We start from the raw sequence: 15,653 nt of genomic DNA on the forward strand, positions 1-15,653 counted from the left end.
GTCTTGAATATATTTAAATAGTAGTCTATTTTCTCACTTAATACCGTAAAACATTTACAAATCTATCATAAAAAAGTTAAAATTAATCAAAACTTATACGCACAAACATGAACTAAAGATGGTGCCATTTGCAGTCAAGAGAAATGTGAACAAATGTAAAGATGCAGTATTAAACTACAACTTTATGAAATTAACTGTACCGCACACTATATTACTGTGTTAATGTTGTAGTCACCTCTGGTTGCTATTACGGTGAGCTCAAGTGTGTTGAGTATCTACTTAAAATGTCATGTGGCACTAATCATCTCCACTTGAGCAGTTAATCTCTCCAGTAAATTGCGTATTTCAGTAAAAACTGATCTCTTGCAGTTCTTGAGTATTTTTCATCGTGTTTAGGGCAATACCGTAAACCCTGAGTAACACCATGGGACCCATACAAAGTGCCACTAGTGGTGCTTGAAGTGCTCCCAAGAATCAGAGAAAACTCATAACATTACAAGAAAAAGGTGAATTGCTTGATATGTGAATTGTATAGATTGAGGTCTGTAGCTGCGTTGGTCACCATTTCAGGAGACAATTCATCTTGTAAACATATGATGTAAACTTACAGTATTGATAAATATAGTACAGTATTGTGAATGTATTTTCTTTTTAATAAAATTTTGTTTTCTCTAACCTATAAGAATACAGTAAATACATTTAACATACAACAATGTATTAATTGACTGTTTATGTTATTGGCAAGGTTTCCAGTTAACAGGAGGCTATAAGTAGTTAAGTTTCTGGGGAGTCAAAAGTTATATGTGGACTTTGACTGCCCTAATCCCTGTGTTGTTCAAGAGTCAACCCTACCTTTCTTTTTTTTTTTTTTTGAGTCGGAGTCTCACTCTGTCGCCCAAGCTGGAGTGCAGTGGTCAGATCTCAGCTCACTGCAAGCTCCGCCTCCCAGGTTCACGCCATTCTCCTGCCTCAGCCTCCCGAGTAGCTGGGACTACAGGCGCCCGCCACCTCGCCCAGCTAGTTTTTTGTATTTTTTATTAGAGACGGGGTTTCACCGTGTTAGCCAGGATAATCTCGATCTCCTGACCTTGTGATCCGCCCGCCTCGGCCTCCCAAAGTGCTGGGATTACAGGCTTGAGCCACCGCGCCCGGTCAACCCTACCTTTCTTTCAGCACTTTAAAGATGGCCATTCCATTGTCTTTTGCCACCATTGTTTCTGGTGAGAAATTAGCTGTCATATCATTTTTTTCTTGTGTATATAATGTATTTTTATTTCTCTGGCTGTACTTTTATGGTTTGCTGTTTATTTTTAACTTTCAGCAGTTTGACCATGAAGTGCTTAGGGGTACGTAGGGGTGTGTGTGTGTGTGTGTGTGTGTGTGTGTGTGTGTCTGTGTGTGTGTCTTTTGTATTCTTTTTGGGTTTTGCTGAGCTTCTTGGATCTGTGAATTGAGTTATACATATATATATATTTAATCAATTTTGGAAAATTCTTAGTCATATCTTCTGAAATATTTCTTCTGTACGATTTCCACTCTGTCTTCTGCTTCTGGACCGCTGTTACACTTGTGTTACAACATCTGATGTTGTATCACAGATCATACTCATTTTTTTTCTATCTCATTATTTTGTTTGTGTTTGAGTTTGGAACTTTCTATCAATCTGGGTTTAGGTTCACTGATTCTTCCTCAGCTTTCCAGGTTACTGTTAAGCTCATCTAAGAAAATCTTCATTTCTGATCTATTTTTTATTTCTAATTCATCCTTTTTTTAAAAAAAAAAAAATAGTTTCTGTGACTTTGCTGCCGAAATAATCTCATGTGTAATGTCTACTCTTCATTATATTCTTTCAGGAAAAAAATGCCAATTTTAGGGTTAATGTAGAGTTCTCTTTTTGTTTTCAGTTCTACTTCTGGCTATTTCTTCAGGAAATCTCTTTGACCAGGCTTTGCCCCAGCCTTTAGATGGCGTTATGACATGCTCTTTGAAAGTCCAGAATGTGTCATGGGGATTTCTCTCCATTCTTTTGCCTAGTCTATGGCCTTTGGAGGGCACCTGTTTGCATATGCCTTATGAAGTATTCATACAGCTTTCCTGTTCTGCTCCGAAGCATTGGCTTACTACCCCATTCAGTTGGTGAAGACTAGGGGAAAGAATTGGTAGGTGGGTATAGACTTGCCAAATGGCTTGGGCTTCACGTGGGGCTCCTTGAAATTCTAATGCCAGCACCCATGCAGCTATCAATATTTCCTTAAAAATTTGGCTGACTTTTCTTCACCCTTGTTTAACTTATTCTTCTTCCTCAACTGTTTGTCAGGGATAAGAGCATCTTGTCGTTTTCTGGTATTTGATCCTTGTAGGTTTCTTTGGGTCCTCAATTTTCTGTTGGGTTGACAACAGCAGCAAGTATAACTTTATACATTTTCTGGTTTGTTTTGGTCGTTAGAATGAGAGCAGTGGTGTTTTTTGACAACTTTCTAAATCCTACAGGAAGCTGTCGTATTCTTAGTACTTTAATGTTTAAGTGATATTAGGTGGACAATGGGTGAGTGCAATACATAGTATTTTTCGTAGACATTATCTTCACAGTAAATTTAGAAACCTATTTTGAAAGATAATACTTACCTTTATGTCTCATTATTTGAAGACATCCTATTTCTTTAGTGAATTGAGTAAATAATACTGTGACTTAATTGTCCTTTTAAATTGAGACTTTGAGGTATCAGGTGTTTTTAATGGCTATACTAGCTCTGTCCATTAAAACTTTTTGCAATGATGGAAATGTTCTATATGCATTCGTTTGCTGGCCACAAGCCACATGTGGCTCTTGAGCACTTGAAATGTAGGCTAGTTCAATGAAGGAACTGAATTTTTAATATCATTCAATTTAATTTAATAATCATACATAGCTAGTGGCTACCATAATGAATAGTACAGGTTTATATACAGTATATGTGGTGAGAACAGTAGCTTAAAATGTATACAGCAATGATGAAAAACTCATGGAATCACTGTGCTGTTTGAGTATACTTCTATTCTTGATGCCTGGTTCAGCTTAAGACTTTTTGCATTTTTGATTGTTGAAACATTGTATGACTCATGAAATGTATGAGTCTGGGTTCTTTGTGAGCAATAGAACTTGTGAAATTCAAACAATTTTGAATAAATGAATTATTAGCTTTGTAAACGAATATCTATGCTTTTTTGAAATGTCAGCAAGCTATTTGATTATCTAGTTATAGAAGAAATCTAATTGCAACAAAAATCTAGCTTATTTCTTAAAGCCTTAACCATTCTGCCGCGTAGATATTCAAGAAGTTTACATACTGACCAGCCTGAACAAAGATAAATAGTTTATCAGGCCAATAAACTATGAAGATAATTCAATTCCTAAAAATTCCTAAATCATGTTCCCCTCCCACCCCCACTCCAAGAGACAGTATGCATTATGGAAAGGGCAATAGGCAAAGGGGCCAGGAAGGGGTGGGGGATGGGACACTGAGTACTAGTTTGGGACCAACCCTAAATTAAGTAATCTTTCTAAACTGCTTGATTTACTAATACATAAAGCAAAGGTCACCTGTCATTAGAATCTCAAATCTATGTGAGGTTTTAAGATTAGAAGGACTCTTTCAATGTTGTCTGAGCTCTCTTCAATCTTTAGATAGAATGGTTACTGAAAAATTTTCACCACTCTTTATTATTATTTTTAATTTTAAATATTCCAATGCTAAATGCCTCCTGATGAAATCACAATGATAACACGATTGGCCCTCTTTGTTTTTCTCATTTTTGAGATGAGATAAATGTTGGGAAAGGAAATACTTAATGTGTGTCATTCTGTCTTTCTTTGTAGCTGGACAAATTTGCCAGCATAAGAATTCCAGGGAGCAAGAAAGAGAGACCTCCACTTCCCAACCTGAAGACGACATTTGCAAGCAGTGATTGTGCAGCGGCACCTTTAGAGATGATGGAGAACTTCCCAAAGCCATTGTCAGAGAGTGAACTCTTAGAACTTTTTGAAAAAATGATGGTAAGAATTTGATTCTTTAGGAAATGTTTGAGGAAAAAGCCTTAGCTTTTGCTCATGTTAATGGAACTCTAAGCATTTTTGGTAGTCATATTCCATGGGCTAATTTCTGATGTCACTTAAGATAGCACTTTGGCCACAAAGAGTTTTTGGATTACAAAAATATGAAATCTGAAGAAAAACAACCTACCAGGTTTTGGTTTCATAGAGAGTATGTAAAAACAAATACTCCAAAGTATCGAATGGTATATTTTTGTCTTGAGTAGACTATCTAAGTCAGCGGTCCCCATCCTTTTTGGCACCAGGGACTGATTTTATGGAAGACAATTTTTCCATGAGTGTTTCGGGGGTGGTGGAGATGATTTTGGGATGAAACTGTTCCATCTCACCTCATCAGGCATTAGTTAGATTCTCGTAAGGAGCATGCACAATTCACCATGGGTTTGTGTCCCTATGAGAATCTAATGCCACTGCTGATTTGACAGGAGGCGGAGCTCAGCCAGTAATGCTGGCTGGCCTGCCGCTCACCTCCTACTGTGTGGCCCAGTTTCTAATGGGGTTGGGGATCCCTGACCTAAGTGGTCTGAGTTCAGTCCATGTTAAAATGATAGTCACTGTGCTCTACTGTTTTCTTTGTTACAGGCTGGATCTTAGACCTGACTTGTTCTATTCTTTCCTTAGTTTTTAGGATAACCAGGTTCTTTATGCAACATTTATGTCTGTAGAGACTTGAACTCACCTTTAAGTCTTTTTCTGGGTGCCTAACCTTTTTCTAGTTAGCTTTTGTCTCTGTTAATGAGGCTTATATGAAGATAACTCTCTTCAATACTATCTTTGAGGACTCAAGATCGTCAAGTGCCGTTTTCTCCCATCCATGTGCTATATATTGAACCACTCACCTAAGTTATCCATCCATGAGATTCCAGGATGGCACTCATATGGTTCACTTGTGGCTACTAGGTTAAAAAATTTCATCATAGGCCGGGTGCGGTGTCTCAAGCCTGTAATCCCAGCACTTTGGGAGGCCGAGACGGGCGGATCACGAGGTCAGGAGATCGAGACCATCCTGGCTAACACGGTGAAACCCCGTCTCTACTAAAAAAAAATACAAAAACCTAGCCGGGCGAGGTGGCGGGCGCCTGTAGTCCCAGCTACTCGGGAGGCTGAGGCAGGAGAATGGCTTGAACCTGGGAGGCGGAGCTTGCAGTGAGCTGAGATCCGGCCACTGCACTCCATCCTGGGCGACAAAGCGAGACTCTGTCTCAAAAAAAAAAAAAAAAAAAAATTCATCATAATTGTTGCTGCCATCTGAGTAAGTGGACTAAGTAGCCCATTGATGTTAAACATTTATGGAGGCCACATTTTATTTCCAGAAGTTAAAAGTACAACTACCTAGGAAGTACTGAATATAGTTTATGCTAGTTTTCTGTTACTCTTAGCTGGGAGGGGGCTAATACTATAAATTTTAATATTATTTAGAGGTCAGATGAATATCAGCATTTTTGAAATGTTTACAGAATACTTTTTAAAATAACTGGGCCACATCACTTTTTCATCCTTAGGCAGGTCTACCTATTGGCATTAGATTTTGGTGATTAAATCCTCACTAGAGTAACTCAGCAGAAATAAAATGAAATTGTTGCCTTCTCAGGGCTGTCCAGTTTGCTAAGGGACGAGAGAGTTACAACGAAGGCCTTTTTAAAAAATAAGGAACAGATTCTTTCTTTCCCATACTGATTCCTTGAGTATATTACAATACTCTGTAGGGAAAACCTGCTGTTGATTCTGAAGCTGAAAGGCTTTTGAAGGGTATTGTTGCCTTCTTTAAATGTGGATTAGGATATTTTTCAAACTTCTCAGCATACCATATTTTTGACAAATTTAGAGCTATTTCTATGTCTGTGGAGAATGCTAAATTTATACTGGCTTGATTTGTGGCTTATACATATCTGTTACATTTTTATTAGTAAGAATTCTCTTGAGAAAGCAACATTGAATAATCAGCCATGGTAACCTTTTGGCATTTGTACCTACAGAGGCTTTATACCATTTAAAGTTTGCATCTAGGTTCTTTGCTTTGGCATTGTACAATTTTTAAAATGATTATTCTTATTTATCATTATCAAAGGTATTTAGTAATTTTTACATGAAGTAACAACTTTGTTTTGAAGAACACCTCTTTTCCCTCCTCAAGACAGTCCTTTGAAAGACTGTGCTGACTTGATTGCTTAATGAATGTGAAGTACAGTGTAATAACTTCAACATTTGTACTCATTTCACTTGGGAAATTGATTTACTTCATCTCTGGGTAATAGTTTAGTTTCCATGTGCATTCTTAAAAGTGGTGTTGAATTTTTAGTTATACATAAAGGCTTTTTCCCCTGTTTGTCTTTAGGTGAAAGCTGAAATTCTAGCTCAAAGCCCATATTGGTTTCCGTATGACTATTAGATATGTGAAATAGTTGTGTTCGTCACTGCATTTACAACTTACGTTTCTAAAGTCAATTTCAGTGAGTACTCCAGAACTCTTAGATACTTGTAAGTAGTTTCTTTTGAACAAGGTGAATATAATCGGTATAAGTTGGAAGTGGCTAGTTTATTCCAGCTGTTGAACAACCTTTAAATCAGCCCTCTCAGCTTATTTTTCTTCTGACCCTGGTTAAAAGTCCCAGGTGGGTTCCAGATATTTCCTGTTGGTTTCAGATAATAAAAATCCTAGCTTAATATAAATTAATTTTCACCCAAAGAAAGCTGCTCCTTTTCCCCTGTTCAAGTTTGTTCCATTTCTCATCTCCGGTAGGGGCAATTATTGGGGATGTGGTTGGCCTCTTCTGTTTCTCCATCTTGCTTTTCCATTCTTCCCTATTCTCTGGGCTGAATCTGTCTCTTCTAAGATTAGATTGGGGTAGGGGGAGGGAAGGAATGAGCACTTGCTGGCCTAAGGTATCTATTGGTACCCTAGAGTGTTGTATTAGTTTCCTATTGCTGCTATAACAAATTACCATGGACTCTTTGTTTAAAGCAACACACATTTATTATAGTTCTGTAAGTGAGAAATCCTGGTCGGCTTGACTGGTTCTATGGCAGTCACACACCATGTGAAAGAAGTGTGTGTCACTGTGACACACACTTGTTTACTTTACTTTTCCTAATTTTCCTTCTCTCTGGCCAGTTTTTTCCGGTTTACTCTCCATATCCCCTCTTCTATATGTTCTTTTACTTCCTCTGAGTGTTGCCTCTGCCTCTCAGTCTTATCTTTATACACTTGAGTTTTCTGCGCACTCCTTTTGGGGGACTGGAGCCCTTTCACGTTGTAGAATATCTTTTATATTTTGACACCTTGGTATGTCTTCTACAGAAGAGCAGTTATAATCCAGCTCTCTAAAAGATGCTGAACCTCAACACATCAGAAAGTGAACTCATCATATTAAATACACCCCCCCCCCCCAACCAACCAACCAACCAATCACCAAAATTTCTGCTTCACTCTTAATTTCCTATCTTAAAAGTCCCCCACTGAAGTCATACTTGGGAATCATACTTGATTTCATTAAGGCATCGGTCACATCCATTTACTTCTCTATCCTTATTAGCTCTTAATTTTATTTCCCCCCTGCTTTAGTTCAAGCTTTCATGTCCTCTTATCTAGGATATTGCAGTGTTCTCTGCCATTTATCTCCCTTTATGCCTCTGTTAGAGAATTCTTATACTTCATTTTTGTATTTTTTTTTTTTTTTTTTTTGAGTCTTGCTGTGTCACTCAGGCTGGAGTGCAGTGGCACGATCTTGGCTTATTGCAACCTCCGCTGCCTGGGTTCAAGCAATCCCTGCTTCAGCCTCCTGAGTAGCGGGGACTACAGGCACATACCACCATGCCAGCTAATTTTTGTATTTTTGGTAGAGATGGGGGTTTCACCATGTTGGCCAGGCTGGTCTCGAACTCCTGACCTCACGTGATCCACTCGCCTTGGCCTCCCAAAGTGCTGGGATTATAGATGTGAGCCACCGCACCTGGCCTTATACCTCCTTTAAGTCTTATTTCAAGCATTACTCTAATTATCTTCGCATGTGTTCTCTGAGTTACGGATCCCTTAAACCTGCCTCTCAGAACTGCTTGTGTATGAGTCCATTGTGAAATACATTCTTTTTTTACTTTTCATTTTTTAGATATCTGTCTTCCCATTAGATTAAATCCGTGCAGTATCATCCATTGGTTTATCATAGCAAACAAATGTCTGTTAAGTGCATCTTCCTAACGTAGAGTTCTAGGATACTGTATTTCTCTTCACCTTAGACACTATACCTAGATGGAGATTAGCTTTAATTGGTAGTCAGCCCAATAACACAAAAATATTAAAATAATGAAAGGAAGATAGCTTTTTTCATGCATTCATACCTTTTCTTATTTTCACTATCAGTTGAGAGAATGAAAGCTGTGCAAGAAAGCTCATCTATCAGGATGCTCTCATTAACAGGCATTAAATGAGTGCCAGTGCTATCAAAATCATTCTGACAAAAATTATTTTAATTCTGGACTTCCTTTCTAGAATTGTTGTAAACATAGAAAAAATGACCTGATAAAATTGCACAAAGTACTTAAGTATGAATAGTGATGTTCTATTCTTTTATTGGGAAGATGTTTATCAGGCTTTTTTGTAATGTAGGAGAAAGCACATTTATAAAATGCCATCATCATCTCTTAAGCATATGTTTGAAGTATGTCCTGGTAGTAAGAACTTAGATGACCTACTGTCTAATACATATATTGGCTTTTCAGTGTGGGAAACCTGGTTTGGATAATACCAAAGACATTCATATTTGACTTTGAAACAATTTTCCGTGTATGACATAGAGTGGAATCTAATTTTGTCCTACAGTGTTTTTTAAAATTATACAGTATTTCAGGCATACAAAAAATATAGAACATAATATTAAAAATACAACCACAGGTATAATTGAACTCCCTTTTGTAGTTCTTCTAATTCCCACTTTTATCTTCTTTTCTTCCCTGAGGTGAACAGTACCCTGAATCCAATAGTTTTGGTCCCATACATTAAAGAAACTTTCCTTTTTTTTTTTTTTCTGTATAAGAATACAGTTGTATGGAACAAAACCTTTTTTCTTCTGAGATAGTTGTTGGTAAATTGCTGATTCAATGCCCCACAATCCTCTAATACTTTAGTGTATATTTTCTACAAGAAAGGACTTCCTTCTATATAATCACAATACAACCACCAAAATCAGAAAGTTAACACTAATCAATTTCTACCTCAGACACTATTAAAGTTTTACCAATAGTATCAATATGCTCTTTATAACAAAAGAATCTAGTTCAGAATCATATGTTGCATTCAGTTACGTGTTTAAAATCTTCTTCAGTCTGGAATAGTTCCTATGTTTCCTTGTATTTTATGAATTTGATAATTTTGAAGATTGCAGGCTGGTTGATTTGTAGAACATCCCGATTTGCATTAGTATTCGACTTTTTAAGTTTTGCAAGTAAACAAATGTGAACAGGATATCTCATACTTTAAAGATTTATATTTTTCTGATTATAAATGTGTCCGAACATCTTTTCACATGCTTATTGGCCCTTTGGTTTACTCTTCTGTGAATTTCCTGTTTATATTTTTGCCCATTTTGTTGTTTGAGATTTCCATCTTTTTCATATTGATTTGTAGAATTTCCCATATAGCCAGAATAATACTCATGTGTTCAGTTTTTATGTGTAGCAAATATCTTGTCCTAGTCCGAATCTTGTCTTTTTACTTTTGTTAGTGGGGAAGGGAACTGAAGTACAAAAATGTAAAATTGTGGTCAAATTTATCAAGCTTTTTATGGTTTGTCCTTTTTGTATATTATTGAAGAAATCTATCCTGACATCATAAATCCATTCTCCTATATTTTCATTTAAAATTATTAGAAATATATATCTCTATGCCTGATGTGAGATGTGGATCCAATTTTTTTCCACAGTTTTTCCAGCAGCATTTATTTGAATAGTTCATTCTCTTTTATGATTTGTAATATCTCTAGTGTTATAGATCAAGTTTTTGCACATGTGGGTTTGTTTCTGAGGTTTGATTTTTGTCCATCAGTTGGTTTGTCTAATACTGCATTTATGTCTGTTGTCTTAGTCACTGCAACTGTATAATAAACCTTAATATCTAAGAGCCCTTTTTCTAGAGGAGAAAAGAAGAGCTCAGGTGAACCGGTAAAAATCAGATATGACCATGTTCTTTTGATATTTTCGGTATAGAGGTGGGGAAGGTTCATCTTGCTAAGCTTATTCCATATTGCTACTCTTAGGGTACATACTAATGACAATTTTTCTTTCTTTCTTTATTCTTTTTAATTCTTGGTGTTAAAAACTTACGCATAGATATGACATTGGTCAAATAAATGAATACCTATTGTGTTGAGTGTGCAAGGAATATCTTAAGGGTCAACCAAGGGTCTGAATGAAAAGAAAAACCAACAAAGACCCCTTTGTGTAAATTCTCTTAAGTGTTTATTGACAACCGTAGATTTCTACCAGCAGCTTATTTCAAGTATTAGTATTCTTTACAACTCTACTTTCCTATATCATGAACATTTTCTATTTTTTACAAACTAAAAACGTGTATTAAGGCTTGACTAGATAAAGTGAGAGAGGTTCTGTGGGAATGCTTTGTTCTGATTTATTACTTGTCACTCTTTTCCCTCTCCATTGAGTAGAAATTGAAAAATTCAGGGAAAGGTGGTTTAAAAGCAATCCAAATAATAACCCAAGTATGAAGAGGAAGAGGGAGACAGTATAGTAGTTCAAGGCAATTATCAAGTTGATTCATGGGTTGTGTTTGTCAGGGGGATAATGTCAATGTTTAGTTGTTTCTTCTAGATCCAGATAAATGAGAAAATAAATGATTTAGGTGTATTGGATTTTGCCTGGTGGGATTTTTTAGCACCACTAAAATGGTTAGAGGGAGGAATTTTAAAGGGATAAATGTTATGGTAATATTTCAGCATGCTGTTTCACCAATTAGGAGCTGTGCAGGCAATTATTTGTGTATACCTGTGAAGGCGTTTTCTCAGTCATGTTTTATTCTGTAAAAAAGTTGGCCTTAAGAAAAAAGTTGTATCTTAAGTCAAATGACCATTTTATCCTTTATGTAATTTATGAAGAAATTGTCATTTACTTAGAAAAGTTGAAAAACAAATATATGAATGAAGATCCTTTTTCATCACTGGTAGTGTTTTTTTTTTTTTTTTTTTGAGATGGAGTCTCGCTCTGTCCAGGCTGGATGGAGTACTGTGGTGCGATCTCAGCTCACTGCAAGCTCTGACTCCTGGCTTCACGCCATTCTCCTGCCTCAGCCTCCCAAGTAGCTGGGACTACAGGCGCCCGCTACCACTCCTGGCTGATTTTTTTGTAGTTTTAGTAGAGACGGGGTTTCACCGTGTTAGCCGGGATGGTCTCGATCTCCTGACGTCGTGATCCGCCTGCCTCGGCCTCCCAAAGTGCTGGGAATTACAGGCATGAACCACCACGCCTGGCCAATCACTGCCAATGTTCTTATCTGTAGGATTACACAACAGTTGTCTGTGATTGTAGGTGCTTATGCATATACTTGAACAATTCTGGCAAGGTTACATTCCAAAATAAATTAGAGTTGTGCAGCTTTCTGAATATTCAGCTCACTTCTTGTGTGTTCTGCTAAAATTTACAGTGTATGAAAGAAAAGTGATATTTAAATTTCTTATTTTCTCATTGTGTATGTCTGTGTGTGTGTGTTCCTTGATACTACATTAGGATAAACTGAAATTTGTTTTTCAATTAAGATAGTTTACACTCTTCCCATATTCTCCAGTTAGAATAGTTGGCCAAAAAGTAGTGTTTATGAGTTCATTATCAATCTCTGGGTAAATGTCATTCTTTGGCTGCTGTTCTATTAATGAGCTAGCCATCTGACTTTCTGTTAATTTTAATGGGAATTGAATAATCCAGTGTCTACTGGATAATACGGTGGAATTTCAACCCCACTTATGGTAAAAGCAAAAAATATAACTTTTTAATAATCACATTTATGTTAAAAATGATTATTTAAAGGTTTACTATAAGGACATAGTAAAGCTCATAGGCAAAATATTTTATAGCTGTTTTAAGCTTTTTTATAGCCTCAATGTATTTATAGACATCTTGAATATAGAAAAGTAGTAATACAGTTAATTCTAAGTTCCAGGTTCTTGGTAGTATTTATCTTTCAGTTTTCTAATTATGTCTAAACCCAATCTAAGAATAAAATTTATTAAATTGCAGAACTAGACGAGATTCATTTAGTCTGCCCTATTCGACAGTGTATAATGACCCTGAATGAGGTCTTGAAATCTTCTGTTTTTTTTTTTAATTTGGCACTAAGCCTTTCATGGTAGTAAAAACCTTAGTGTAATGAAAAGCTTGACCATTTGATATTGTGTGATGTCAAAGATGAATTCAAATGTAGTTAAGAACAGAATTACACTTTTAGCAGAACTCTGGATAAAATTGTGCTTATATGATGTTGAGCTCTGTCACAAGAGGGGAAATTAGGGGATCATTGTGGACCTCTTAAGATGCTTAACCAATTTGTGGCTTTAATAATATAATGCTAGCAAAACAGAGACTGCTACCAAGAAGAATTATGTTGGCTTTAACCCCTAAAACAAAACATAATGTTATTGAAATTAGATGATTGCTGTTGACTTAGTATGAATAAATGTTTGGTTTTGCTATGGCAGTGCTTCCAATTTTTATCTTCCAACATTATGCTTATTGTTCCATTATAATACTGTATTTCCCGTATCCATTTTGTAATGCTAGTCATGCGCTGCCTGTCTGTAGTGTTTTTCCTTTTTGGTTGAATATCCTTCCACCTGACCATCTTCAGCAACTTGCTGCTTGTATATATTCACTTAATTCTGCAAATAGTCAATCATTTTAAATTTAATCTGACTCTCCATAGTGTTAACTGTCCTACTCAACTTGATGTATGTAAATTTAATGAGCATGCTGTCTTGTAAAATCCACAGCCATGAATGAAAATATTGAGTCTAACGTGTGTAATTCAGTTGGAAAAATGTCTGCTCTCTCCTTGCTATTCTCTGCTTGATTGTGCCTTAGTGCTCCAACAAGTTGCATGTATGTGCACAGGTACTAAATTACATATTTCCCCCCTCTGTTTTTCCAATAAAATGTGAAAAATATTTATTTGGTACTATTTTTAAAAAATCAGTCTAGTAGGGACTTAGGGTCCCTAAAAGCAGTAGCAAAGTGGCAATTTGCTGGTGTGTGGGAACTTCCGACCCCATGCAACTTGTAGGAAGACTCTTTGGGAATGTCTTAAAAGTTACTTGCTTGACCTGGTTTCCAGGTCAGGGCTGCTGCTGACTAATTTGGTGTCCTTGCGCAAGTTACAAAACAGGTGTATGCTTTCATTCTGGATGGACACAGCACCACACAAGGTCACAAGTTTGGAAGTTTGGAAGGGATGATGGAGTGAGTCTGGAAGGGACCTTGACCCCATTCATTCCTCAACCAGGTACTGCTTGGCAGGGGTCAGTTGTTATATTGACTCTGTTCTAGGCCACTGAGGTTTAGTGTGGTTCTGCTAGTGTTCCCTGGAAAAGTGGTGGATTTTAGCTTGGCCATCTCTGTCAGTGCCACGACCTGAAGATTTCTACCTCCAGAGTTGGAACTTATTCCCATCAGTGTTATCTGAAGATTCTTGAGAATCTTAGGAGCAGCAATTGCTCAGTGTTCTAGTCTGAGGCTGTATCATCTCCAGCTTCAGTTCCATCTCTCAGAAGATAACCTGCATCTCATATGTTTGTCCTAAAATAGGATGAGCAAATTCTGTTTGAGAACTTTTCTGTTATCTTCTTTATGTAGGAAATATTTAAAAAGTGACCATTGTGTTCCATGCACAGTGAAGGAGGCAGCATATATAGAAATATTTCTTTTAAATGTTGTCTGTGAGGGAGAAAACAGAGAGTTACATATAAAGAGCCAGAGTTGAGGGAAGTTTTTTTGTCTAATTTTGATCCATTAAAGATTAACTTGCTTATATATTGATACTCAACCAACTGAGAGAATTTAGTGAAATAAAATAGAAGAGAATAATAGACGTGTAATGCCCTTTTTGGAGGTGGGAGGAAAGGGGATCTCGAGCATAAATGAATAGGAATGTCTTTGGATAGATGCATTGGTTGGGTAGGGAAAGATATTAGTGTGCAAATAAAATGGTAAAACAGAAGGAAATGGAATTATAGCTTTCTTTTCATAAAGGGAATTGAAATTTATTTACTGAGAGTGATAGGCAGTAGTAGTAGTTTCATAGCTCCTGGAAAATAGCTAGGGTTTGAAATAAGTACCGTATGAAATGTGAAAAGAGGGACTAGTAGGATTTTCCATAAATGTTGTAAGAATTGATGAATCAACAGTGGCCTGCATTGGAAGAAAATGGAAGGGTCAAAAAACTGGAGGTTTTTATTGGGGCCAAGAAAAAGATGGTTTGGGAGTGGGAGAAGTGACAAGATGGAAGGTTGAGGTCAGAGATAAGGATTATGGAGATTCTGATGGTACCTGTGGCGGAGCAGGTTTTAGATAATGAAAAGGTACAGATGTGGTCATTAGAACTGTAGCTGAGGACAGTGGAAGTGGAGGTTGCATTGGCGAGGAAGCCAAGGACACTCTAGGGCAGGGGTGCCCAGTCTTTTGGCTTCCCTGAGCCACATTGGAAGAAGAAGACTTGTCTTGGACCACAACTAAAATACACTAACACTTTTGTAAAACATTATGAGATTATTAGAAAGTATTTGAATTTGTGTAGGGCCACATTCAAAACTGTCCTGGGTGCGAGCTGGACAAGCTTGCTCTAGGTCCATTGTGGGTGATAGCAAGGTGTGGAGTGACAGAGGAATCAACCCAAGTTGATGGCAGTGGACACGTTCAGTTAGATGGTACTAGCCCCAGGGAAATCAGATTTTAGATGATAACATAGATAAATAATATGGAAATAAGAATGAGGGAGATAAGATAGAACAGAGTTTAAATCTAAGTTAAAGAACATGGTCAACTTCCAAAATTTTCCTAAACCTCAGCTCTCTCCTCAATAAAGAGGACATACCTCAAGTTACTGAGGATTAATTAATGCTTATAAATGTTTAGCACAGTGCCTGGCTCAAGAATTTGACCATGTTTTAAGATTACAGGGGTACTAGAGGTCTTTGTAAAATGGTTCTGGGAGAATGGGTGAGAAGGTCAGTGCACAGAGCAGGTTTGGAATGAAAATAGGAGGAAATGTAAACAGTTGGAGAAGTTTGTGTTTTGAATGGAATTCTGTTACCTGTGTCTGACCTACTTAACCCTTCCTCTCAGGACCCTTGGATTTGTCTTGATTGTGGTTTCGTTAGTTTCCTTTCCTGCTTCAATTCAGTGTGTATTTACTATAGCCGAATATTCTACAAACCTCTTCTTTTTATTTAGGGAATATAAAAAATCTTTTTTTTTTTTTAAATAATAGTATTCTGTTTTTCTTTTTTTACCCCAAATGATTTATAAAAAGTTCTACTATTAAAATATTTTAATTTAGTCTTTTAAAATAACT

The 15,653-nt window shown here is 36.8% G+C and overlaps 1 protein-coding gene across 2 annotated transcripts in view; it reads left to right on the top strand.

The window, feature by feature from the left end:
* DIAPH3 (diaphanous related formin 3) overlaps positions 1–15,653 on the top strand; it is a 522,768-nt gene that overhangs the window by 48,507 nt on the left and 458,608 nt on the right. For both annotated transcript variants that reach the window (XM_023196219.3, XM_023196220.3), the window contains one exon: positions 3,857–4,033. In XM_023196219.3, coding sequence (XP_023051987.2) covers positions 3,857–4,033 — 177 coding nt within the window. The remainder of the gene's footprint in view (positions 1–3,856; positions 4,034–15,653) is intronic.

The sequence above is a fragment of the Piliocolobus tephrosceles genome, chromosome X (assembly GCF_002776525.5).
Source record: "Piliocolobus tephrosceles isolate RC106 chromosome X, ASM277652v3, whole genome shotgun sequence".
Taxonomy (NCBI): Eukaryota; Metazoa; Chordata; class Mammalia; order Primates; family Cercopithecidae; genus Piliocolobus; species Piliocolobus tephrosceles.